This window comes from Pezoporus wallicus, unplaced genomic scaffold (genome assembly GCF_028554395.1).
Source record: "Pezoporus wallicus isolate ANWC-B61680 ecotype Strahan unplaced genomic scaffold, APGP_CSIRO_Pwel_v1 contig_6401, whole genome shotgun sequence".
Taxonomy (NCBI): Eukaryota; Metazoa; Chordata; class Aves; order Psittaciformes; family Psittacidae; genus Pezoporus; species Pezoporus wallicus.
In genome coordinates this window covers 1,562,648-1,590,546 of record NW_026638608.1, presented here as the reverse complement: position 1 = coordinate 1,590,546, position 27,899 = coordinate 1,562,648, and the positions used below count along the sequence as shown (strand labels likewise).

The 27,899-nt window shown below is 42.3% G+C and overlaps 1 protein-coding gene across 1 annotated transcript; it reads left to right on the top strand.

Annotated features, from left to right (window-relative positions):
• Positions 1-27,221, top strand: SLC5A1 (solute carrier family 5 member 1). The gene is made up of 15 exons (XM_057411346.1): positions 1-360; positions 2,267-2,338; positions 10,024-10,128; positions 12,214-12,273; positions 12,614-12,718; positions 17,301-17,406; positions 17,631-17,711; positions 18,831-19,051; positions 19,689-19,824; positions 20,588-20,695; positions 21,708-21,858; positions 22,434-22,602; positions 23,488-23,703; positions 24,009-24,111; positions 25,010-27,221. Exons 1-15 carry the CDS (start codon positions 274-276, stop codon positions 25,228-25,230), a joined length of 1,941 nt encoding a protein of 646 aa, XP_057267329.1. The 5' UTR covers positions 1-273; the 3' UTR covers positions 25,231-27,221.
• The last annotated feature ends 678 nt before the right edge of the window (positions 27,222-27,899 follow it).

Here is a 27,899-nt window from a genome sequence, read left to right as displayed (position 1 = left end):
CTGGATGTTAAAACCCTGAGCACCTTTGGCAGGGCAGCTGAACTCTGAAATCTGCAGCACCTGTAACATCGAGCAGCAATATTTGGGAAGGAATTGTTGTCTGAGGAAAAGCAGCAGCTTCAACTTGTGTCCCATGCTTGTGGCCCATGGGAGACAAGTGAATCTGAAGTTACACATTATATAAGACGCAGGGGATGAAAACAGTTTATCATTAACCTGAACCCTGCAAGAAGGACATAAGGAGAGAAGAAGACAGCCAGAGAAGCAGCCAGGATGGAATCCAGCGTAAAGATCAACAATGCTGCGGACATCTCTGTTATTGTCATCTATTTTTTGGTAGTCCTGGCAGTGGGACTATGGGTAGGTTGGGATTTTATTTTATTTTATTTTATTTTATTTTATTTTATTTTATTTTATTTTATTTTATTTTATTTTATTTTATTTTATTTTATTTTATTTTATTTTATTTTATTTTATTTCTATTAGCAGGTAGTTTAGAGGGTCTTGGGAAAATGGTTCAGTAGATGAAAATGTGTAATTGTATAAAGATTTTGGTGCTTAACTGAGATAGTTAATGAGTGCATGGTGGGGAAAATGTGGGTCTTTACTGGAGAGGGGATGGCAACATGGGAAGGCATCCATTTAGGGGGTTGAATGGAACTAGGGGGAAAGTGGAGTGGTGAGGTGTGTGGGGAAGGAGCCGAGAGATCAGGTCAGTAAATGTCAGGCTAACCGGGATCTCTATTAGGAAGTAGGTGAGTAGATGGGGTTTAGCACTGTGGAGCACTGGGACTGCAGTGAGAATTGGTGTGAGGTGATGACTCTGTTCATGATCTAAACACAAACCGGTGCCTCCTGCCCTCACCCTGGCAATGCTGAATGTGTTGAGGACTGCAAGGGAAAACTGTGCCTAATCTGAAAACAAAGTGCAGTAATTTCACAGCTGATGGAGAAAGGCAGATACCATCTTATTGGTGTAACCTCAGTGCTGAAGATGATAGGCAAATAGTGTGAGCTACACAGCTGTAAGCAGTGGAATGTCGCTAAATTTCATTTCCTTGGGTCAAGCTCTCCTGGTCACCCAAACACCTGACCATTAACAAGCAGAGAGGAGGCATCGTGCCTCAGTAATCCTCTGCTTGGCAGGAGCATCCCGGGGGTCTGTTTCACAGTGCAGAGAAGTCAGCTGCAAAGCAAACGTCCCTTTGTAGCAGCATGGCAATGTTTTGGGGCGCACCGAAGATTTAGACTGTAGACGAAATGGACACAACATTTTCTTTACCTCTTCGCCATGGTCATAAATGCCAAAAATGTAGCAAAAGCTCTGCAGCCCCCAGTATATCTGAACACTTTGCTGTCTGCGGGAGGGAGCTGAGGCTTTGCCACCAATGTCTGGGTGTTGCTGTAGTTGAACTTCATATTGAAGGTCTGTGACAAAAAAAGGGCTGATCCAGGGCTTATCAGGCACTTGTGTGCTGAGTAGTTTCTTTCCAGCAGCAATGTCCTCTTTATTGGACAAATAATTTGCCAGTTGCTGTGTGTAGTTAAATGCAAATCTATTGTATTTACTTCCTTTCTTCTGCATCAGAAGAACAGGCTAATTTTCCCAGGTCTTCTTTCTTTATTTGCCTGTTCAAAGTCCATCAGAAGAGACAGTGGGAATCCATTATTTGGATCAGGGTCATTAACAAAAACTGGATGAAGCTTCCCTCTAAAGCCCATCTCTTGACTGATACAAAATGAGTGTATGAAAAGGCAATTTTAGTTAACTTCTTTTCTTGAACTTTAGAGAGAAGTGGGTACAATGCTGATATCTCTACAAGAAAGCATTTTTATCAACATCTGCTGGGGCTAAACAGTATTGAGTAAAAGAGCTGCACACTTTCTGTTAAGGAACTTGCAACTTAGTCTTTTTTGATGCTGGAAATCAAAGGCACCCCTGATGAAGTGCTCATATGCAGTTTTATTTCAGTGATCTTTCTTTTTTTTGTTAAATTTCATTTTATTTTAATGTTTGGCACTGTAATGAAAGGTGAAGCAATGGAACTTGAATGGTTAATGTAGACCTAGATACAAATCTCATTGTTGTATTGTTTTCTTCATCGTGTTTGTTCCTTTTAGCCACTCTGTTTATTTCTTTCACTTTACCCATATATTATATCCCTTCCTTACAGTGGTTTCTTTCTAGTCTGTGGACAGCTTGACTATTATACTTGAGATATGGTTCAATCTTTCTTAGTTTCTTTCCTTCTTTCTTTTCTCCCAGGCTATGTTCTCAACCAACCGAGGGACAGTAGGTGGATTTTTCCTGGCTGGACGAAGCATGGTTTGGTGGCCGGTGAGTGCTATACATGGTGTATCTACAGAAAGCATTTGTATGTGTGTATCCACTTCCATGTGACTATGCCTAGTCCTTAAACATGAAGTATCTCTACAGTACTGTTGAGACTATGATGGGTATTTCATGTAGATGCGCTTCAAACTCTATCTCTAGTTGTGGTGACACAGGGCAAACTGCACAACAAAAGCCACCTGATAGGCAGGTAAAAGTGTTGGGGAAGCTGTCTGTGTTGAGATCTGAGCTGTCCTGATTATGTGAACAACTTGTTTGAACCTAGGTACGTTGGTAGTGTCAGTGTAGACAAATGCAGTGCTTTGCTTGTCAGCCCACTTTAAAACTTTTTATTCCTTTCACTGCACTCGAAGCTGGCTCATTGTGAGGTTATCACAGAGGAGAACTGATTCACTGAAATTTCTCCCTGAATTGCTCTATGGTTTCCACTTTTGGTAACAAGTTCTGGTCTGTAGGAGACAATCCTAGAAATATCGTGATAAGTTTGTTATTGGAAAATACAGTTTCAATTTATTCAAAGATTATTTGTGACTTGCATTATTTTTCTTCTGTGGATCTGTATTCTCTTCCAAGGTGGAGAAAAGGAGTCACAGACACAAAGCACCATCATAGCCCTCCATCAGGCCTGTGGCACAAATGGTATTAGAAACAATTATCTATTTCATTCAGGCCATACAGTCTATTTAGTGTGAGCTCTTGGAACAGCAGAAAACTTGGACAAACCTGCATTTTCTGTACTGGTTGTATTGTACATACTTCCATGCTCTTGAATGGAAATCCTCAACATCCCTGATCTTGCATTCATTCTCCAAAATTGTTTTTGCACTTCATTAAGATTTTTGATTCAAGATTCCACCCAGTTACTGGGTTCAGTAACAGGGTCAGAGAGAGTGAGAGTAAATATTTGTTGCCTAACAATTTAGGAATGTTCTTAAAGTGGGCTGCAGAAATCCCTACACATCTTTCAGTCTTCTTGTTCTTCAGGGAGTTGCTCTCTGCTTTTAGAAGCCTCTTTAATGACATAAAAAGATTAAAGACCAATGACAGTAAAAAGTTTCCTCATTTGGTATAGTAGATCTAAGAAAATTTAGGTTCCATTGGAAGATCAAGGAAAGAGAAAGTTTCCAAGTTAAGGCAAATCCTGTAATTCTAGGAGGAGAGAAAAAACTCAAACAGATTACTTTGCTTAACTATCACTTCAGTTTGTGGGCTGGTTTTTATCTTGTGTAATTCTTGCATGCCTGTCAAGGGTGAATATGAATACCCTTTTGTGCAGATGTAAATTAAGATGGAAGAAACAAGGCAGGAAAGACTCACCATAAAAAACTTCTGTCTTGTGCAGTGGCACTGAGAATTCCTAATGAATCCCCTAAGACCCAGGGAAGATTACCTAACAGTGAGTCCTCTGCCAACACAAACCCAAGAGATTCAGCAAGCTCCAGTCCTCCAGGGGGAAACAAAAGGGATGACCCCAGGGTGCAGTGGTTGCTGCTGGGATCATCTCTCTCCTTCCCAAACTCTATGAGCTCAGCATGGATGAAGTGCTACTCATCAGTGGAGTCCTAGACCACTCCATTGGGCCTTCCCTTTGGCATGCCAGGAGTGTCTTTCTGCACCAGAAAAATAAATCCTTCTTGCTATTCTTCCTGGTATCACTCAGAATAAACAAAGGGCAAGCACTCAAACCACAAACTAAATACCAAGTCAGCAGCACCACCTTGGAAAGTTTGCCTTGGATAAGAAGAGATTCCAAAACACCTATTCCCACGGTTTAGCAGGTAGATAGGATGTCCATCACCCAGTGCAAACTGGGCTGAAATGACCAGGAAACCAATGAAAGTATAGAAAGTTCAGTCAAAGATGGGATCTCAGTTCTGCAGCAGCTAATGCTGTGTGTACTTTTTTACTTCTTTTATGCTTTGACTTTAATGTTGTGCCACGTCAGGACTAGCTTGGCATGGTTCTGGAAAGCCCAGATACATTTCCACAGAGTGTAGATGGGAGGCAGAGTGAGGGAAGTTGTTTTGTAAGTGGACTCTTATTTATCATATTTCTTCTCTGCAATTCAGGATAAGCCCCCTTGCTGTGTAACTATTTTCTGAAACACTTGAAAAGTTGAATTCCTGTAAAATAATGGTATTTTTCAGCGGTTGTGCATGTTCTGTGCTCTACAGGGCAGGCATAAGTGGCTATTCTGACCTCACAGGGAAAGAGAGTCATTAGCAGTGTATTAGGCTCTCACTGACAAGCCTGAGACAGGGATTCAGTTCACAGAAATGATGTAATAGCTGTTGTTTAGTAGATTAGAGGAGACCCTGGGAATCAAGGGCTGGAGGTTAGTCCCACTTTTGATACGGATTTTGTATATTAGTCACTGGCAAAATTGTTACTGAGATTCAGTTCCTCCATGTATAAAGTAGGAGCAGGACACTTATCCTGGGTAAATCTGTCCAGCTGTGGCTCCAGTTGTTGGCTCCAGCAGAATTCATGAAGCATTTTGCAGAGCCAAGCCCACAGTTAGTATTTTCTGTCTGTTCTGCTGGCGTAATAGGTCAGTCTGTGTTGGTTCACTGGGATCACTGTCCTTGTGCAGTGGATATGCTAACTCAGTAGTTCCAGTAGTTAATTAGGGATCAAAGTATAGAATCACATTCTCACTGACTGCCAGAAATTGAAATCATTGTTGGTTAATCAGAAATGCTGTGCCCTCTCCACAGTCGTCTTACAGAAAATGAGGGAAGAATCGTCAAGAAACTGGCTCTGGTCTCTTGGGCTTTGAGGGGAATGTCTTCAAGAAAGACATATATGGCTCTTCAAATACTCATAGCCAGCTCTGCTTTTGCCAGAAAGACAAAGAGAAGCTCAAGGAAAGTGACAGCTTTGTAACTGTGGGCCTTTCAGACTGAACTTCAGCTTGGTTTGGTAGATGAAGGAGTTAGGTTCAGCAGAATACTTTCTACCACTGTAGGACATGAAGTATCTGTTCCTGGAGAACAGTCATTTGTTGTAGCAGCCACTCTCACAGGATTTACAGGGGTTTATGCATAATTTAAATAAATAATTAAAACCCCAAGCCCCATCAAGCTGAAATATTGCAGCTTTTCTGCTTTTTAAGTTTCCTCCTCGGGTTCTGTAGTTATGGGTTACCTTATATGCCTTAGTTCCTGAGGCATAAATGCTAATAGGACAAAGAGTACCTACTGGGCATCTGAAGTCCAGCTATGGTTAGAAAGATGTACTGCATAGTAAGTAGGAAGCGTGCAGGGTCAAGGAATACTACACTTTAAACAGAAATGTAACTGAGCTTGTTTGTTGTCACTGATGTGTTGAGCTTTGTGGCACAGGTAAGAAGTAAGGAAAAAAGCCCAACAGTTCTGTTTCAGCTCTGCATGGCTCATTTTCATGGCCATCAGAACTGGCCACTAGCAAGATTTCTCTCATCTCTGCATCCAATCAAGCTTTACATATGCTCAGAATTCTTGCCATTTGCTGAGACTGACACTGCTATGAAGGGCCAGGAAAGACAACTCTGATATGAATAAAGTTCATGTTTCCTTTTCTTAGGTCAAGTGGACTAAGAAATTAACTTCTTTTGTCAAGTTCCATGGAAAAAATAATATGAAATCAATAGTTTTCAGAGTAAGAAGAATAATGAAGTAATCAAAGCTCTGGTAGAAAAGGAAAAGTTCAATGCAACAGATTTCTGCAGAATCCATCAGAATTTTCCAGCTGGACAGGAAGTGTTGTTTCGGTCTTAGAGGACAAAGGTAGAAAGGTATCAGATCAGCCTGCTTGCAGCTGTGCTGTTCCAACAGCTACAGGGTTTGTTGGAAGACAGAGACACATTTGATGTGTATAGTGTATCCAGCTCTCTTGCTTAGTGAACTGGGAAGTGTATAAATGTGTTTTGATTTGGCAATAGTGCAGTACATAGAATTTGCAGAGCAAGTGGGGAAGCAGAATAAAAACCTATTCTTCTTTATTTGGATCTCAGAGCCTTGAAAGGGTGGCAGTAAATCTTCATTGTAAGCAATGCACTGCTTTTTCTAAAGTGAAAGGTAGGAACTTATTTTTTCCAAAGTTTTCAGGTAGGAAAAATGATGTTCTTCCATCTGTCACTTGTTGTAGGGAAGAACTGTGAGTTAAAGAAAAGCATGGACAGTGTCAAGGAGCACTTCTCAACAAGGGAGGAAGAAATTTGTCTAGGGAAGAGAGGTTTGCAGGTGACTCGTGGGATAAGTGATACCTCAGGGCAAGGCTCACGACCTCCTGCTGATGTAAGGGAGCCTCTGCTGTTCTCTGTAAAGGGGCTGAAGGCCACAGACAAGGTGTGCTTGGGATGGGGGAAAAGAGTTTGGAACCGAGCTAACACTTTCAAACAGGAAAGGGGACACGAGGGACATAGGATTTGTATCAGCCATAAGCTGTAAAATCTGCATGCTGTCACTTACCTGAAGAGCACATTGCACGTGGAACGGAACAGCAAGCACTGGGATGTCAGTGCATCCTCAGGTTAATGGAAAGAGCAAGGTGAAACTGTTAATGGATAACATGGGAAAAACATAGTGATGATAATCTGCCTGCAGCATGGTGATACTTTTCCTGAGCAGAGGACTCTTGTTAAAACCTGATCTCTTAAAATATTTTAAAAGAGTTAATGTTCCACGTTTGCCTCAGGTTAGTGCAGGTTTTTGTCCTCTCTTTCCCTCTTAACAGCTTTTGTTCCTTTCAGTCAACTTTCTTCTTTACTCTTCCACATAGATTGGGTTTAAAAATCAATTCACTAACACATTCACTGAGAACAGTTGAAAATTGTTTGCCTCTGTCCACGCCAGTCTCAGCTCAGCCTTCTTTAGGTGTACCGCATAGGTGTACCGCATAGGTGTACCGCATAGGTGTACCGCATAGGTGTACTGCAGCATCTCCACCGGCAAATCACGCAGTTCCAGGAAACAGCCATTTCAGTACAAAAATACCACAGCACCGATTCTTCAGCAAGACAGCTTGGGGCCAGAGCCCATCTGCCTTCTTCGCTTTGTCCTTAAAGTACTGCTGTGGCAGATCAGGAATTTCTCTTTCCCCTCTGGCATCAGGAGCTAACAGGATACAAGCACGTTTGGTAAGCACTCCACTTGCTTTAACCATGCCACAGTTGTATGGGTAACAAGCATCTTCCCAGCTATGAAGCAAAGTTCCATCTTTCCATGTCTACATAACAAGAAAAAGCCATGTTTTAAGTTGCATCCATATTTGTGTGTGTTGATCTTACAGTTCTGCTGCATGGGTTGTTCCCTAATTCAGAGAAGAGAATTTAGAAAGTGTGGTATCTGCCTTCACATTGTTTTGTCTTTACACTGGCCCCAAAGATCTTGGTAATTTTGCACTGTTTTTGTTGGGTTTCATGGTTTCCTTTCAATGCGGTTGTACTCTGGGCAGAGTTGGGAACACCACAGTGTCAATGAGTGCTACAGTATGGCCTGGGGTGTCAGGCACTGAGCCAAAGCTTACTACAGCTCTCAGTTCTTCAGGATCTTCATTAGCTGTTTTTGTTAGGTGGATCCGCTTGCAGAACATTCTGAGCTTTTGAAAGAGGAGAGGGAGCACATTAAATAAAATCAGATATTAATGTGGTTCATCTTTTCTGGTGACTGCATGTCTGGTAACCTAGATTTAAGTTTAATTATTCAGTCTCCAGGGAAAGCACTGGAGAACAGTGCTAATGCTTGGTATAAATGGGTCTTGTTTCTTCATGATCATTGCTGGGAAACCACAGGTGCTGTCACAAAGAGGTTAGAAGAAAAGGTTTTCTTTATTACCAGTGATCTCTTCGACTTGTTTGCTAATGCTTGTTGCAACACTTATCATTCCTGTAGAAATATCTGCCATATGACAAACTGGTTACGTTTCTGTAGGGCACAACCGGCTTCTAGAAACATGTAAAAAAGGGGAAAACAAACTCCAGCGCTGCAGAACTGTGTGACCTTAGCGACAGAAATGTCCTGTCACAGCAAAAGAACAGTTTGTCTGAAAATAGACTAGAAGGCATCAGAGATCAAACTGAGGAAAGGAGAAAAAGTAAGCTTGGAAAAGCAAGTGGAATCCTCTGATGAATTTTATTTGTACATTGCATGTAAAGCCTTGGGGAGGGAGATCTGTTTTGTGATTAGAGATCCGGATTGTGAGTTGCTGTTCCTGGCTCTAGCATAGCTCTATAGAATAAATCTGGTATTCAAAGGTGGACTTCTAAAATGAAATCCTTTTCATCCTCCTGGAGCAGTCGTCCCTGTGCTCGTGAAAGATTGACTGATTTTCACTGCTACTGAAAGAACTCACTGCAGTGCCTGTAGACCTGGAAGTTTTTAACTATTCACTTGATATATATTTTAGGACCCTAAATCTCTCCCAGTGAATTGCAGACAAGGAATATTTCTCCCTTTTGTAAGGTGACTCAAAACATATTCCAACCACCTGCACTTGGCAACTACATAAGAAAAATGTGCTGGATGCACGTCCTGCATTTCTATGTCTAAAACCCCTATTTTCAAGCACCTTGGGATCTTTCAACATGAGAGATCTACCTCAAATGAAGCTGGTCAGCAAAGGTTCTTTTGCCTACTGCTTATGTGCTTTCCTTTGATTTTTAACCCTATTTCCTTTTTTTCTTTGTAGCTCTCAGAGGATATAAAGGAAAGATAGAAGTGAATAAAACATTGCTCACTCGCCTCTTTTCATCTCGGAACTACTCCGGCTCATGTGTCTTCTGCCCACAATACCCAGTCCAACCCCTTTTTCATGCTTGAATTCTCACCCTACGTCCCTCAGTGTCTGACCCTGTAAATCATTGTTAGGCATTTCTTCTGCCTTTAATAGTTTCATTATGAGGAAATGAAGCTCCTACCTTTTCTTTTATCTTTTTTATTGCCTGAGCTATTTTATAGAGAATTAGATCTTTTGGCAGACTCTCTTTTGTGAATGGCTCCTGCCTGTCTGTAACCCAGCATAAAGCATTCTTCTTCATTTAATCTCTCCCTGTTCAGCAATTCCTAATATTTGGGTTCTTGGAGATCCAGCACTTCGTAAGTAGAACTCCTTGATCTGCTGGTGTTTGTGTCTTCCAGAAGCACTTTCTCAGCAGATATTTCTTCCATGCAGCTTTCAGAATTTAATTCAGAGATCACAGCTTTTGATGGAAAGTGAACCAAGGACAAAATCTGTTCAGCTCTCACCAGTAACACATTTAGCTCCACAGGCTGTGGAATACGAAATAGTGAGCGCCAGTCTGACAAGTGGATATGCACTTATGGTTTCCGACTTGAGCAAGACAGGTCACAATCTTCCCTAATTCTTTGGATGTCATCCAAATGTCAGTCAAGTTTTGCAGATATTTAAAAATCTATATTTATGTAATAAACTGTTTGACTCAACTGGAAGAAGTCCTGTGCAACATCCTCTTTTTTCTCATCCTTGTAAGTATGATGGTTGGAGTGTCACATTTGAGGGGGAATGGGAAGAGAGAGTCTTGAAAGTTGTCAAGGAAGTTGGTTGTCAATCATTTCTATCATCACCCTTTGATGACAGATGGGCATGAGTTCACAATGCCAAATGAACATGATTTTTTCAAGTAACCATGAACAGACCTAAGAGCCAAATATTGTTCTTTCTGTTTCTAGATTGGTGCTTCTCTATTTGCCAGTAACATTGGCAGTGGACATTTTGTGGGAATAGCAGGAACAGCAGCATCTGGAGGGATTGCCATCGGAGGATACGAATGGAATGTAAGTGGCATGCATTTAAGTGAACGTATTTGTGACATCAGCTTTTCTGCTGAGGTTAATCAAAATAACACTGACTAATAATTTAGGCTGTCAAAGTCTCTGTCTGGCAACACTTGTTTTCTGTACAAACTACTAAGTGCCAATGTGATCTACTGTTTAGCTCATCCTCCTTGGTCCTTGTCCAAGCCACCAGGAAAAAATGTCCCTTTTCTGTTGAATGGGGCTTTTTAGAGAGTGTTTGAACCAAACGAATCAGTGGATTCTCTTCTCTGTACATATCTGGTGGTTACTTTCAATGTATTTGTAAAGAGCCCTTTCAGACTGCAGGATGTTGGGCAGAGCTTACCAGTTCTGTAATCCACAGTATTTTTTACAGCATTGTGCTGTGTAGAATTATTGAAGGGGCTCTGAATTCTTCACAGGTTGTAAGAAATCTTGGGCATCCTTCACAACCACCTGCATGCCAAAAATCTTTTCCTCTTTAGTTTCTCCTTCCTTTAATTATGTGTGTTTTGCTTACAGTTGCATACTAGGGCAGAGATATCGAAGCCGACTTTATATTAACTACTTGGGGTACCAGGAGTGGTGTTAACTGCAACAGGATGGAGGTTCACATGAGCTGATTCAGTCCATTCCCTTGTGTTCTCAGTCACTGTGGGGTGTGGATAATAACGCCCTTGTTCTGCATAATTCACCTTCACAGAAGGGATTAACACTACACAAAGAATTTAATGAGCATACATAGGTCGATACTTCCCTTAACTCTACACAGAGAAAGAGGCATACCATCCTCAGGGATCTGGCTTTTTCCATTAGCAAGTGGATGGTTGCTACAAATAGTCAAGTACTTGTATGATATAAATATTTAAGGAGAAGGATAAAGGCTAAAATGAACCCTATGAGATGTGCACAGGTAATTTGTCATCTTTCTCTATTTGATTACACTAATTCTGTACCAAACCTGGTTTCCCTTCTCATTGTACCAAAACTAAGCAAAAAGAAACACAACAAGCGTTGCTCAGAATTTCATGGTATTCAAAGCTTTAGGACCCATATCCTTCTTCAAACATACCTACCTCTAACACTTCGTCTCCCGGGAGATTCTCTGTAGACTGATATCAATACACAGTGTACAACAATTGTTGTTTAGGAAGAAGCAATGATGCATGTGTGTTTTTGAGCAGATACACTGTGTAATTCATCACTTATGATTTTACTTTTTTTTAAGTTTTATTACTTATAGTGGAACTGGCATACAGATTAAGAGATACGGTGCAAATACTGCTCTTGACTGTATAATGTGATTCTCCTCTTAAAAGAGATACCAAATTTGACTGTTATTGCCTTGTCTATCACTGTTATTCCACTGAAATGATTTCTAATTTGTGTTAGTATGACAGCAGAAGCAGTATTTCTTGTCCATCTTACAGGTTTGATCTAAGGGCAGAACTTCAAAGATGTAGTTAAAAAAGCCCTTTAAGCCCTGTGGACAGCATAATGCAGAGTGCAGCTCTGCGAGCAGGATTTTGTTCTACATTTGTCCATTTAAATATGTACAACTCTGTATCAGACAAGCCACAGAAAACTGTGACACTGCAATACAGTAAGATCTACAGTTCACAAAATACACATGGTAACACAAAATAAATTATGAAGTGGTAACGTGGGAATACAAAATACTTTACAAAATGCATGTGGTATATCCTGCAATGTACGTGGGGCTGTTGTAAAACATACAACCATCCAGACAGAGCAGTGCAGAAGGCAGTTAATGATCAAAATAATAACCAAAAGAAGCACTGCTCTCCCCAGTACCTAGATTTTCAGGTGTCACAACACACCCTTGCAGCACACTTGATTCTGGGTGGGAAGGTATCCTGCATTAGAGGCTCTGAGATCAAGATGCTAGTAAATAGGTCTCAGGTAGCAGACTTCACCTTCCTTAATATTTTCTAGCTCACCCCCACAACATGCAGGTTTATGTGGTTTCAATGGTCTCTAGCTGCCACTGGGCCTGATAAATGGGCTTTGGAAGTACTAGTTAGAGAGAGGAGACTAATTCAGCTGATCTTGTCTTGGCTACAGGCTCTGATATTTGTGGTTGTTCTAGGATGGCTGTTTGTACCCATCTACATCAAAGCTGGGGTAAGTCAAAACAGTATGTTATGCTTTTCTTTGCTGGTCATATTTGTGGATCAGGTCTCAAATGTTGCAAAGCATTATGAATGGCAAGAGATCCCAGTATGCTAGAACTGTAGTGTGTGTGGTTTTGTTTGAAGGTGAGGAGTCTGTTCAGAGATCTGAGCTGAGAAGTACTTGGTACTCTTTCCTTGTTCTCCTGTGATTCCTGGAGCTACTCCTCCTTGCAACTGCATTTGCAGCTCCTCTCCCTTTGACTCTTACAGTGTCTGAGTAGCAAAAAACTTCCTCTAATTTGCTTTATGTGTGTTCCCCATTACCTGAAACCTCAACTCCTCCCCTGCAGGTGGTGACAATGCCAGAGTATCTGAAGAAGCGCTTTGGTGGGAAACGGATTCAGGTCTACCTGTCAGTCCTTTCACTGATCCTGTATATTTTCACAAAGATCTCAGTAAGTAAAACTTCTACAGCATTTCTTCCATCCTACATTGAGCTAAAGAAAAGAAACTCCCATTTACAATATTGCTCACACAATTGGTCAGTTGTTTCTCATTTGGAGCCCTTGGTTGAATTGGCAATGTCTCCAGATGCTTGTTGCGCTTTCTTTTTCAGGTTTTAAGGTTTACTTATACTTATGCTCTCCTATAGAACAAGTCAGAGTGGAGGGAAACTTGTATTGTATTACAGACTGTGATTCTAGGGATCCCTGAAAAACGTAGCAGGATTTTTTGTCCCCAGACTTCATATTTATCTGGTTTAGCATCCTCTGGTGAACATGCCATCATGGATGCAGTTGAGGGAAAAGAGCAAGAGGGCTATGGAGAATAAGAGAATAATAGGAATCAGAAAACAAAGGAGTGGGGAAATGGAAAGGAGTGGAATTATAACAGCTGAGGTGAAAGGAGAAGAGAGGAGAGTTTCTTCTACTGGGCAAGTGGCTGGTATAAAGTTTAAGGTGCTATGAAGTTAATGTTTATGAAGTGAGTGGTTGTGTTGCTGTCAAGTAGTGAAGAGAACTTGTATTTTCCCTATATCTTGAAACTACCAAGCCTCTAAAGAAGTCCACAGTTCAGGCATACCTCAATCTGTTGTTTTGCAGAAGTTGCCATGGCAGATTACTCTTTGCCCTCTGAATGGGAGCTGAGTGATAATAGTGCAATTTAAGCTAAAAGATTGGCCTTTTGCTCTCATTCTCACATCTTCCTGACAGCCGATCCTTAGAAAGGTTATAAATTAAACAGGTTGGTACTGTGGAGCTGTTAATTTGCTGCTGTAGTGCTTAACTACCATAATCAGAAATCCCAGGTACGACAGAGTTCTGGTAGCTCTAGCAGCCAAGAAGCTCCTCCAGTCAGATGACTTACAGTACTGTTCTGCAACACGTTTGTAATGAGCCATCAAGGTGTTACAAGGTTATGAATTAACTATCTATCTTTATTTCCAGCCTCTACCACACCTAGGGATCTGGTCATGGCATTTCACCCCATTTCAGTTGGAGTGCCTTGGCCTTGCATTGAGTGTGGTCATGAGGCTGAAGAGCTCTCTCCTGCTTCTGTGGTCCTGTCTTATTAGGAAGCAAAGCAATAGTCACGAGATCTATACAGCAGCAGTTTACCTGGGCTGCACTCAACCAGTGGCCGGTTCCAGCTTCCCATCAACCCAATTATTCCAGATGTGCACGGGAGTTGCCATGGGGCTGGAGCTCTGTGCCATGCAGGGGTAAAACCTGGTGCACAAATTCCTCTAGGTGTTTCTCTTGTTTCCCCCATCTGCCCAGAACAACTCTGACAGTGCCTGCCCCATGTACAAACGTGGCTCAGATTCCTGTACTATACAAACATGTCTTCTGCACCGTTGTCTTATGTCAGTTGTCACACTGTTCTGTAGTGCAGGGTTTGCCCAGGTCTGATTTACCTGCCATATCTTACTCAGAAAAGACACAACAGTCAAAGGCCTTGGAGGTTTCAGACACTGTCAGAGGATGTCAGAGTAGGTGTTTCTATACCATGCTATGCAACACCAGGCCCTAATTGTCTCCAGATGAGCCAGCTCCAGAAGCAGAAAGGGAAAGGCTGTTTCATCCTGGACCATAGCTAGCTTTGTGATGCGTCAAGATATGCTGTGTGAAGGCAGCACAGGTGTCTCTTCCAGAGGCATGCTGTGTATGTGAACATACCCATGTGTTGACAGTCCATGTTATAGTCAGCTTGGAAATTTGCATCTTACTTCCTTGACTGCTGCCTTTGCAAACACTCCCTTGTGATCTTCAGGGCTTATTGAGAATTGGTATAGGATGGGTTTCTGCCCTGCCCTTAACGGGCAGTCACACCTATCGGTTTGTCTGGCAGTGATGCTCACTGCCATTTATCCTTGTAGAAGAATGGCATCTTGTTTCTGGGGTAGGTATTTCACATGCTGCTTCTTTGATATGTGGAAATACCTAATGTTCTTAATAATATAATTATTACGGTGCTTTCCAATGAACAACAGACCATGTCAGGTTGTGTGAGTCCTGGCATGCTCTTTCTGGCACAGTGCCCACCACCATGTGATGCTCAGATTCCCTTTGCACACCTTTCTCTTTTCCTGCACATTTTCTGTGTATTTTTTGTTGATTTCTTCCCTTGTTTTGTGTCTAATCAGCCACTTGCAAGACGAGGTCGTGCCGCAAGGTGTTGATCTTTGGGGTCAGGACACACAAGATCTTTGAGCTTGAAAGCATTTCTGTTGCACAGGCACCTCACATGTACGTGCATCCTAAGCATGCAGTGCTTTGTGAGCAGTGCCTGTAGCAGCTCTCAGGGCCTTGCTAGCAAATAGTGTTGCTGATATCAGTCAATCAGTCATTATGCCAAAAAAAATGGCCTAGTAAAAATGAGATCTTGATGGAGAGTATTTGACTGAGTTATGACAAACCAAAGGGAATTAAGATCCAAAAGCTTTTGCAGAAACCAGAAACTGCAGGTTTGGGTTTCCAAATGAGTTACAGCATTTTCTTTCTATTCATTGTGCATAACTTCAGTAGTAAATGTATGGGCATAGACTTACCAGGTGGAAGAGGAAGGGGAAGGATAACTCTCTCTTAAGACTGCATGGTGTAGGGGGTAAAGATAAGAGCATGTGCCACTGCCTTGACTCCCACATTAGCATTGCAGCTGGATTCACTCAGCTGGCACATGCTCTGCCAGTTGTTCCTGCATGATCTGCACATGGTTTTGGAATGACAGTATAAAGGTTTACTCTATTCAGAGATAAGGTAAAGATTAAACAGTGTCCATAAAAAAGTATAAATGGAGAAACAAGGACATATTGGAAGGCAATAATCTAATTGGGAAGGGGGAACAGTGAAGTTGGAAGGTAACTCAGCAATTTACAGGAGCTGTTATATAGTTCAGGATGCTAAATAATTAACTATACATTTCTTTCTGGGTGTCATTTTAGGACCATTAAAATTTAATGATATTTAGGCTAAACTAAAGCCAAGAATAATTAAAAAAAAAAGATCTGGGACACAACCTGATCAAAGGTATGGAAAGATAGGAAGAAAGTTAATTACAGCACAGAGAAAGGACAAAGGATATGGTCTAACAGCCACTGGGGATAAGAGCTAGAAGTCGTGGTTCCTAGGGCCTATAAGAAATCAAATAGTCTCAAGCTGCTCCAGAGGCAGAGCTTGGGGAGTGGGACCTCTGTTGTGATTCACGCTCTTGCTTTCTGCATGTGAGGGCAGTAGGATTGGTGAGTCTCTTGCTGCAGAGGTCCTCACCTCTTCCTCATTCTTCAGAGTGAGCTAAGGGTGTGATCATAATCCCCCAGTCTCGGTTTCAATGTCTCTGGAATGAAGAGGGTTTCTTCATCCGCCATCTCCCAGCTAGCCAGACTCCGTAACTGCTTATTAGTGGATGGGCCCTGCCTTACCCCAGCCTAGCCTGGACAAAGTGGTGCCAGTGCCTGCTGTGTGATCACGGGCTCCTGCTGCCCACAGCCTGACCTGGGGAACTCCTCCTCCACCAAGCTGCTACTAGCAGCTGCCCTGCAGCAGTTGTGTGTGCAGGCTTGACCCCAGGGCACTTGTGATGGTGTTTATCTTTGTTTCTCAAACCCTGCATATGGACATTTTGCAGCTCCTGAGGTCACTGAATGCTGACTTGTACTGTCAAATGGGGGTAGGATTCCCTGCATAGAGCCTGTGTAGGTGGTGTGGTATACAGGAAGGAGGCATGCAGGTGGGACTGGAGATGAGCCCAGGACCTAGATGCTCGGGAGAAAGGATTGGCCTAGATGCAAACTCAAATGAAAGCATAATTTACAGTAATGCATTACAAGTGCATTGGAGTAGATTATTGTGATAGCAAACTTGGGTATGTAACAGTAATGCAAATTATCTCTACATCAGGAACTGATTTAATGCGATTAAAATCCCAGAGTGTTGCTCTGAAACCTGCACAATTCCTTTCTTACGCAAGAGCTAAAGGTCTCTTCTGTTAGCCAGCTGATGTCAGTTATTCTGACAGGAACTTAGAACTAGAGGTATGTTTGCCTCTAATGCAAATGCACCATTTGTCCTGAACCGGTGAGACGAGCTGTACCACACGTGGGCAGGCAATAAAGAAAACTGAGTGGCTTACAGAGTGGCATTACATGAAGGAAACCATGCTGTGTCTTGGAGGTGTCAGAGTCCATCCCTGTGCAGAGCAGCAAGTGTAAGCTCAGTTTTAAGAAACTGGTTATTAAGCTGTCTCTCCATGTAAGCACAGAGTAGTGAGGTGACTCTGTGTCCAGCTGGAATGACCCATTGAGAAAGACCTGGAGGTTCTTTGGGAAGTGTTACAACTCTTGTACTGAAAGCACCACAGCACTGAGAGGAGACTGGCAGCTGTACTAAAATGGCCTCTGTTTTCTTTTTGGTTCTTTCTGGGGGTGTGTGCAGCACTGTATGGGATCTGTGTGTTTCAGCACCCTCACTGTGCATGTGTGATACATCATCTTCCCAAATTGAAACCTTGCTTGAGCTGTCATTTTCTCTTTTCTAGGCAGACATATTCTCTGGAGCTGTATTTATACATCTGGCCCTAGGCCTGAATCTTTATTTGGCCATAATTATCCTGCTTGCCATTACAGCTCTTTATACCATCACAGGTGAGTCTGCAGAGCAGTCTGATAAATCAAACAAGTTAGGGGAGACAGAGAAAAGCGAAGAGGGGAGGTGGGTAAGAAGGGACAAATGCGAGTCTGGAAGGGGAGTTATTTAAGTGGTCTTTGTTTGAAAGAGAGAGGTGGTGAGAAAATTACAAAATCAGGACTTCCACTGAGGCATTTCCACAAGGAATAACGTATTTGTATTGCATTTTCTTTGCCATTAGGTGGCCTTGCAGCTGTGATTTACACTGACACCTTACAAACATTTATCATGGTAGTGGGATCCTTTATTCTCATGGGATTTGGTAAGTAAAATGAGATGAATTAAACTGGAATGTTCAACCACAAATCCCACGGTGGCTAAGGAATTGGATCAAGCAGTGTGGAACTCTCTTGTCTTAACCAGCAGATTTCAGTTCTTATTCCTATTTGAAAATAGGCATATTGCTAAAACAAGGCATATTGCCAAGCCTTTTAGTCACTGAGACCACTCCATCTCCAAAGCACACGTGAATGTGTAAGGTAATAACTAGCATCCCATGACAGAACAGGACTTGTGATGGCTAATGAGGTAAAAGCAGAGTTGTTTGCACGTGATAAGGATACTCTTGAGAAGTTCAGAGAGTATCTTGTTTCGAGTAGATTATAATTTCATAGATATTCAGATGCTAATACATGAACATTTCTGATTCAAAGTGAAAAGCTGTTGGTCCCATTGCATGTTTTTTAGCTTGTTTCTAGCTGCTAGCCTGTGTTAAAATAAAGCAAACATATCAACACTTTAAGTAAGCCTTGTAGTTGATCTATGGACATCACTATGTTGCCAGCTGGACAGAAGATATGAGCTGAATGTTTATGAATAGGACAGTGGGTGTATCCAGAAGTCTGTATGCTTTTTACAACAGAAATCATGCAGTTAAACAGAATTGGAAGGATTATAAGAAAGAAAGAAGTAGTGGTAAGATTGCAGGAATCTGTAGTGTCCTTTCCCTATCTCCTAGGTACTCAGGGCTTGGTTTTCCTCTAGCTGGGTCTTTCACTGAAATAAAATTATTCCACCACTGTTACGACACAAGAAACTCCAAACTGACCTAACCTGGTAGGACTCTGCCTCGGTTAACAGTGTGTGGAAATAATGTGTGGTCATTTCACTTCTTGGCAAGGCGCGTGTAAGAAATGTGGAGACAGTGGAGCCTAACCCAACGTTTGCAGGTTATGCAGAAACCTAAAAAGAAAGGTCACTTGGGTACTTAGACTGTGTGCGTGCTTACAAACACCTGTGCTGCTTCCTGACAAGGTTGCCGTGCGCTGGCTAGGGGCTCTGTACAGCTGTATTCAGGAGGTTTTTCTCTTCGCTTTCTCTAGCTCTATATGAGATTTCAGAATTAAACACCTCATCACTACTTTCACTTTCTGTTTTTCAGCATTTGCTGAAGTAGGAGGGTATGATGCTTTCATGCGGAAGTACATGGAAGCAATTCCATCCAATATCTCCTATGGGAATACTACAATAGATCCACAATGCTACACTCCTCGGAAGGATTCCTTTCACATCTTCCGAGATGCCGTCACTGGAGATCTGCCATGGCCAGGGGTCATCTTTGGTTTGAGCATCATTGCTTTGTGGTACTGGTGCACAGATCAGGTAACGTGGACGCCGTCTGCCTTGGAAATGCTGAACACAAAACTCTGCAGTCTGGTGTGACCCAGGGATGCTCCTTCCCCACTGCGATTCACAGCTGGGTCACACAAATGGCACGTGTTTCACAACTGGTCAGTCTAAACCCTTCCCACATGTGATGGAACAAGTGTTCTTTCAGTTCTTCTTATGCACTCTGCCCAGCAGATACTGTGTATAATTCCTTTCTTATGTTTTGTGTGTGACCAGATGTAAAAACACAGAGAGGTTGTTATGTGAACATCAGCTTAGGAAACCATGCATCGAATGATCGAATGATCCCTGTTAGACTGGGTCTAGATATGATTCCCCATTCAGTAATACTAATTTGTTTCCTATTTTTGCAGCTTTCATCTTTGCATGCACAGTCTTGGGAGGCTGTTCTTTATCTGTCAAGTCTTTCAGTCTGGAGACGCTTCCTCAGTCTTCCTCCCTTCTCCCTACAACCTTTACTTATTTCAAATATACCCCTAGATTTTCATGTAGTTTTTATTTTCCCTAGTGACAGAAACAGAACATAGGCTCTTTCACTGAGGGTAGAAGTACTTTGTTCCTGGAACTTGGCATGGTGTGTTCATGGAATGCTGTCATGTCTCATTGACAGGTTATTGTCCAAAGATGTCTCTCTGGCAAGAACATGTCCCATGTGAAGGCTGGTTGTGTCATGTGTGGATACCTGAAACTCTTGCCCATGTTTATCATAGTGATGCCTGGAATGATCAGCCGAATTCTGTATACAGGTATACATGTGTACATGGAAGTGCAAATCCTGTCTTTCACTGCCAATCTCAATTTCCTATTCTCTGTCCCTTCCAAAACACCTGTTAGATTATCATCTTGTCATCCAAATTGCCCAGGCACATGTATGCACAAAGACTAACTACACTGTAAGAAGCCACAGGTCTTCCTCTTTTCTCTGATCCCAGGTTTCTGCTAATCCTACCGCTGTCTGTTTTAGGGGAGAAACTCCACAGTGTCTCTCCCCAGTTATCTGTTTGTTAGAGCCCACTCTGGCTGAATAGTGGAAAATGCTGTCCAGGACTGGCACTCTGCTGCCAGTCAGAGGAAGAGCATCATCAGTCAGACAGCAGCCCTTTGGGCTACAGACAGTCCTGAGTGCAGCGTGGGGGAAATGCCCACCTCCCCCCCTCTTAACCATCAGTATGTTTAACAGCAGGCCAGGGAGAGATGTTCAGGTTGCAGGGAGAGGTCTTTGTGTTCCCTGGCTTGTTTTTCTACTTGCTCTCCTTGTGTTGCTCAGTTCTGGTCTGACGAACCAATGCTGATTTGTTGACCTGAAGCACTTTTCAGTATTCTTTTAGAGAGGAAAGGAAAGATAGAGGCTTAGAGTAGCCTTCCTCCTTGCCAGCAGACCTAGGATGATATCAAGCATGTCAATTCAGTGATTCAACACCCAGATAAATTTTGGAAGCTCTACTAATTTGGGAGCAATCTGTTGTTTATATGACCTTGTCTAACCCCGTCTCACTATTCTCTCCTCAGATGTGGTGGCTTGTGTTGTGCCTGAAGTCTGTCAGGAGGCCTGTGGCACTGCAGTTGGCTGTACAAACATTGCTTATCCAAAGATGGTAGTGGAGCTTATGCCAAGAGGTAGGATACTGCCTGTGTTTGTGAGTTTGTTTTAGGAAGGGTGAGGCTGACAGACTGTAAAATCAGGTGGAGCCCAATTTAGTTCCCAAATTCTTGCTAGAATTATGTACTGCTATCAAAGTACAGCCTGTGTTAGTTGTAGCTGTAGGTGCAGAATAGCTACAAATACTCGGTGATGAAATGGGAATTGAGCTCTCTTTCTGAGAAGGTCAAACATAACCTCTTTGGCCAATGATTTACAGAAACTGTCTCTGCCAGGGTTTCTAAGTTGGAGGCATACAGCTGGAGTCCTTCTGCTAAAGCCATTGAGGTGGGAGAAGAAAATATTCCAGGTACACATTGTCCCCCAGGACACCTGTTCAGTGAGAGAACAAGGCACCACAAGGTGCATGTAGAAGATAAATTTCTGCAGAAAAACAGAGGTTTTCTGGTTTTCTGGTTCAGAAGGCTACAAAGCCAGATTAGGGTGTTATACACACCAGGGTACTTCCCTGGTATCTTCAGCACTCTGCCGTTGCATTAGAACCGTTGTACGTAGGATTGTTAAAATACTACAGTACTTCCTCACACTGTGTTGACTAGATCATGCCATCTGGAAAAGTGGCTTACTCTGGTTTTCAAACAGTAAAAGAAACTTCTTTTTTGCCAAGCAACTGGTTTACAAATGTACTGCAAGCAAGTGAGCATTTGCCTGCAAGCAAGAGAAATCGTTTTTATAACTGTAGGGTACAGTCTGCTTAGTTATGTCAGCACTTAACCAGGCAGCATTCACAAAAGAAGTACCTATGCTCCAGAAGCTCACGAGCTGCCCTGTCACTGCTGTAGGCAGCTCTTCCAAAGCTCAGCAGGCATTACCCTGCTTGCACTGTGAAAGAATGTCAGGCAGGCATCAGCACATGAATGAGCCAGACACGCTCAGAGCTGCCTGGCTTGAAAGGACCACACAGGCCTGTGCCACGTACTGAGACCCTCACAGAACCCTCAGCTCAGTTCACGTGTCTTTGTATTGCAGGTCTGCGGGGTTTGATGTTGTCAGTCATGTTGGCCTCCCTTATGAGCTCCCTGACTTCCATTTTCAACAGTGCTAGTACTCTGTTCACCATGGACATTTACACCAAGATTCGAACACGACCATCTGAGAAAGAGCTTATGTTAGCAGGAAGGTAAGTGCAGCCAAGCCTCCTCCAGCGCTACAAACAGTTAGCAATAGATGCATGCAGGCTGCAGCCTCCAAGGAATGCACCTAGTGCCGGGGTGGAAACCTGCTCCCACAGGGTGTGGGCAGTGCAGCAGTGGCCTCCTGTGGTCAGACAGGCTGTCCCACTGTACCCTTTCCTGGTGGAAATGCCCCCTTGCTTCCAATCTAATTGCCAGTGCATGAAGTAGCTAAAGTGCTGTTCAAAGGGAACTACTTTGAGTTATCTTCACAGGCTTTATGCTGCACCATACTACAGCATCAATGAACTAGTTCCTGTAGTTGATCCGCTGTTGATTTGTCTCTGGACATAACAAACAAAGGAAAAGATTGATTTCTATGGTTTGATTGCACGTTTAGCTGTGTGCTGACAGACACTATCCAACTTGGATTTCTTTTGTATATTCAATGGACATTGGCCATTACAATTGATTTTGCTGGTTGAAATACAAAATGGATGTTTAAATTATTAATTGCTGCTTTTTTCTGTCTGATAGATGCTTTGAAGCAGGTGACTGATTGAATATCTGGCTGTGTTTACAGGTCATTTATGTTACTTTTAATTGGCATCAGCATTGCCTGGGTTCCTGTGGTGCAGTCAGCTCAAAGTGGGCAGCTCTTTGACTATATTCAGTCAGTTACCAGCTACTTGGGACCTCCCATTGCTGCTCTCTTCCTGCTTGCCATCTTCTGCAAGCGGGTCAATGAGCCGGTAAGTACAAATGAGGAAACAGGAATGCTGCATGTTCCTTTAGGCACTGTGAGAACTGCCTGCTTTGGTTTAGTGTCTTCTATTAACAACTTCCTCCTGTTTATTTAAACCCTATTATAGTCCAGGGATTCTGTTTCCACACATCAGGGCCTGAGGTTTCAGAGATGAGTTTGAAGAAGTTCCTTGCTAATCTGATACATAAACAGTCACCTAGGAATTCCTACATAGCTCTGGAACTTGGGTTACCTGTCACTTCGCCAAGAAGTGTGTCACATGGATAATTTATGGACACATATTTGAAAGTAATCCCTTAGCGTATCGGTCACAAACTGCTTCACTACACGTCACCTTTCACCTTCCTCTGGACCACTGTATGTTTTGTCAATGCTCTTTTAAACAACTTGCTGTTGCTTCATGCATTGTTTCCCACTGCTTTTAGGACCTAGTCTGGGAATAACTGATTTTGATTCATAGAGCAGTGAACTGAGAAATGTTGTACTTGAGCCTTTGTAAGTCATTTAGAAGGGCATGAGGTCTGTCACATGCTTTAATAGGACCATAGGCCAGCCGTGGTAACTGAGGTCTCAGACATCCTGAAAGCTCACTACTCAGGAATTCAGTTTCTCTCCTGTAATACTAGGAGTACCAATACTTGCCTATTGCTCAGTTTTGCTCTGAGGAGTTGAGTTCAACGATAAAGTTTCAGTTATATTAATACACTGAGCTGTAAATACGGTCACTGAAAGTATCTGGGTAAAGCCCATGTGCCAAAGCCAACTTCACACATAACGACCTCCATGTTTCCTCCAGCAACTATTCAGAGCTTAGAGCTATTTCCATGCCTGAAATGGCTTCTTTCGGTAACTTCTGTCACCTTGTCTGCAGGGTGCCTTCTGGGGCCTGATAGTTGGGCTGTTGGCTGGACTCAGCAGAATGATTGCAGAGTTTGCCTACGGAACTGGCAGCTGTGTGACCCCTTCCAAATGCCCATTCATCATCTGTGGGATTCACTACCTTTACTTCGCAATCATCCTCTTTGGGGTTTCCGCCATTGTCATTCTGGCAGTCTCCTTCATGACTAAACCCATCCCTGACGTACACGTGAGTATTACTGCATTCCTGCTCTTCGAGAAGAGGAACTCAATGAAACTGCTAGGTTTAAACACTATTTGTAGTATTATATTATAAATGGTATTTGGTATATTAGCTCCTGACGTCCCAGCTACCCACATCACACAGTCCATGTAAGAAGGCCAATGAACTAGTCTTCATTTATCTGTCACAAATCTTCAGTAACTCCTAATAATCTTAGACACTGACGTAATAAACATTTGGTCTTGCTCATGTGCTGGCCAGGCTGGTTTGTCCCTGTGTTGAAATTCATAAACTCATTTGTTTCATGGCAGCTTTACCGCTTGTGCTGGTCTTTACGGAACAGCAAAGAAGAACGTATTGATCTTGATGCAGATGAGGAGGAGACCAAAGCTGATGAAAAAGACGAGGAATCAGGTAACTGCTGAATAGGTAGAGATTTTATCAACATATTTGTGTATCCCTATTTCATTCCTGAAGAAACATTGACACGTTTGATATCTAAAGACATCTTCCCACCCGCCCAGGCAACAATAACACAAACCCCACATATTTAAATGCCTGGTAAGCTGTCTTTTAGCAATGCAACAAGCCTAGCATAAATAGAAGTGAAGCGGATTTGAAAGGAGAAAATCTTGCTCTCTATGTAGCTAGGTGGCAGTGCTGGACTAAACCAATGGAGATACGGAGATGCTTTAGGTGAGAGGTGGTGTGTATTGGCAGAACTGCCCACAACTCCAGCACTTGGAATGAAACGACGAGAATTCACTTGGAAACAGTAGCCAGGATTGAAGGAGCAGAGATCTGGTGCAAGGCATCATGAAAGTGAACTGCCAGACACCCATCTGGGCAAAACGACCTGCTCTCTTAGCTGGTTCGTGGTTCTGCTCCCAAGTTCCTTTTCATAACTATGCTCAAACTCATCCATATGCCTTTTAATTCAAAGTGTAGAAAGTATTGAAAAAAAGGAGTTCAAGCTTTGCAGCACAGTTTGCTTCTCCAGTACGAAACCAAGTCTCTAGGCTGCTAAAGGCGCAAGTGTCTTCTGCACAAGGCTCTCTTGCAACATGTGGGAAATCACTTTTTCCAGATGAGCTGTGAAAACACAATATTAACTTGATTCCTGTACTGCCTTGTACTAAAATGTTTCCATGTAACTATGACCATAAAGCAGAACTGCTGGATTAAATACAGGAGTGTCCTCAGTGTCGTGGTTTAAGTCCAGCCAGCAACTCGGAACCCAGGACACTCAGTCACAGGGATCTTCTAGTGTATGCAGTGGTCCATTTCATGACCAGTGTGTTATTCCTTCCAGTTCACGAGGAAAGGGAAGAACCGGGATGCTTGAAGAGAGTATACAACTGGTTCTGTGGCTTAGATCAACAACAAGGACCCAAACTGAGCAAGGAGGAAGAGGAAGCGTTGAAGAAGAAACTGACTGACACAAGTGAAGTGCCACTTTGGAGAAACGTTGTGAATATCAACGGCATCATCCTATTGACTGTGGCTGTATTTTGCCATGCCTTCTTTGCATAAACCTCTGATCACAGTTCCAGATTGTACTGTATTGTCAAACAAAAAGTGATGACTTGTAGATTTACAGAGTTAGATACACTTAGTGTTCTCATTGTTTGTAAAAGTCAGGGTGATTTACTTGCTGATTATGTGAGCATAATTTCAACAATCTGAAGATGAAGGCCACTGAGAGAATTTCTGGTCAGACATTGAATCCATGCAGGGCTAATCGAGGTTCAGAATTTCCATCCAATATTCTCTCTACTCACGGTACATTTCATATTTTAGGTGCAGAACAAAGCTGCATGAGCCGTATTTCATGTCAAGGTTTGTGAACTACCTTTTAGGGTTGACGGTACTAGTTTGATTTGCAACCCTTCTGATCATTCAGGTATCTTTTTCCTTTGGCTATGATGATTACAAAAAATCCACAATAACTGAAGGACCATATTATGAATTCAAATTAAAACATTGCTTTTGTTCCCTCCAAGTATGGGATATTTTAAGGAAAGGATTTATGTATATACTGATGTATTTGACACTACATCTCATTTTCCATTATCACTATTTTCCCCTTTTTCTCACTTCTCTTTGGGTTGTGTTTTTCACTAACCATCTGCATTTTGAAATTAGGGCAAACGTGTCTTGATGATGCTAATAAGAATTCTGCTTATGACAGATTTTCTATTTCAGGTTATCTTCAAAAGGTCCTCCTTTCTTTATATTTTAATATGTATCTATACTTGAATGTGAAGCTTTTTTATACAAAATACATATATTATATATACACATGCAATACACTATATATATGTACTATATAGTATGTATCTTAAATATGTCTGTATGTACGTGTGTGTGTATATATATATTTATTTCTTATTGATCAATTTCCATCTTGGGTACATCAGAGTTAATCTCCAGCCACGACTACTGGGACCTCTTTATCTTAGGGTTGGTATTATTGCCTCTTTCAATGGACTGTGCTCCAAACCAATCCATGCACATGGTTAAAAGCCCACAGCATCAGAGTGCTGGATCTGCATTTTTCCTTCAAGCACATCTGAGGGCTCTGCACTGCTTTTCTGCAAAGCTGTAAATCTTTCTTGTGAAGATTTCATTGAGAAATAGAACTCATGCTTTACAACAGCATGAGTTAACAGCTCATGAAGGAGAATGGTTCCAGCTGCAGGATATCAGCTAAACAGGTCTGATTGTCATCACTTGGTAAGTTTGGTACCAGCTGGAGATACAGGAGAAGACATTTACCACTTGAAAGCAGAAAAGCAGTAGATCTTCTTATCATCTGATTCAGCTTCCTGGGGAATCAAGTGTCAAAAGAAAGACATCGGTTGCAGTAGTCAAGCTGCACCACAACTCCTTGTTCCTCTTGCACCCATTCTGTGGGATGCTGCGTTGTCCCAAAGCATTTCAGTGTGATTCTCCAGCAGGATGCACTGGACTTGCCAGAAGTGCATCTAAATCGGAAGCCAGTGTACTCTCTCTGTATGAGCTATATGCACTGCTGCTAACTCCTGCAGCTGTAATCACTCTCCCTTGCTAATCTCCTGATAGCATCTTTTCTTTGTTTGGCTGTAACCCCAAATGCTGTGGATTTTAGTGGAATTGCTGCTCTTTATAATCCCTGCGGTGTGCTGAAAGGTTTTGCATAGGCCGGATCAAATCAGTACTATATAAATACCAGTGCAAACCTTTTTCCTACAGTTAATGCAGTGATATACTATTTTGAAGACCATGGAATTAATTATATTTAATGGACTATGAAGACTTGTGTGTATTAAAAGTATTTGTATATTTTGAAGTGTTTGATGTCCACAAAATGATGGGAATTTTATATAATATGATGGAAGACAGAGAAACTTGATGCAGTGTCAGGATTCTGGCTCTGGCTAATAGTAACGGGTGACAAAACCCCAGGAAATACCTTAATGAGGATTGCCCAGATCCCTCTTTGTCATGCTTTGTTACAAAAATAAAAACATGGTGAAACTTTAGAGCCATTTGGATAAGCACAAACACCACACATGATTCCCTGGCAGGCTGAGCAGCCTTCAGATGGCCTCCTGGTTAATCAGGCACTCGTTTTCCTCCCCAGGATTAAGGAGTTTGGAAAAACAAACTCTCAGTTTCCCAGGGACATTCACTGGACATCCTCAGCAGCTTGCTTTGGTTCTAGTCTGAAGAGTGCGCGTTGCAGAGGGCAGGGTTGGGATGTTCACAGATGGTCTGGCTGCTGCCTGGAGCACTCCTCTGATGTAGGATTTCATAGAAAAACTGCTGGATATTGTGGGCAGCCGATCAAACCTTTTCTGTTTGGACCAACAGCTGAATGCCACCTCAGGCTGGAACCTAGGGAATTCAAAGGCAGTTTCAGGATTTTAAGGAAGAAAGTGACTTTTCTCCAGTTCCCATGCTAATTGTCCATGTTACAGCCCTTGCTGTGGGACACTCTCGGGTAAAACCACAGCATGCACCATGCTGGGCATTCTGATGCTTTAAAAACGGGAACAGTGAGCACATGCTTGCTCCCAGTGTTTGGCTGTAAATGTGGAACACTTCCAGTGAGTGGAGGGACTCCAGCTATAGCTCTGGCTAACAGCACAATACACATGCATGGTACGTACAGCATAAATAATACATCTCTGTTTCAAGAGATCCTGAGACAGCTTATC

What these genes read in the sequence shown, in the direction of transcription:
- SLC5A1 (XM_057411346.1), top strand. Translation starts at nt 274, where the DNA reads ATGGAATCCAGCGTAAAGATCAACAATGCTGCGGACATCTCTGTTATT. An exon ending in GCAAGCGGGTCAATGAGCCG is followed by an intron (nt 22,603 to 23,487) that starts GTAAGTACAAAT and finishes CCTTGTCTGCAG; the next exon opens with GGTGCCTTCTGGGGCCTGAT. An exon ending in TGAAAAAGACGAGGAATCAG is followed by an intron (nt 24,112 to 25,009) that starts GTAACTGCTGAA and finishes TATTCCTTCCAG; the next exon opens with TTCACGAGGAAAGGGAAGAA.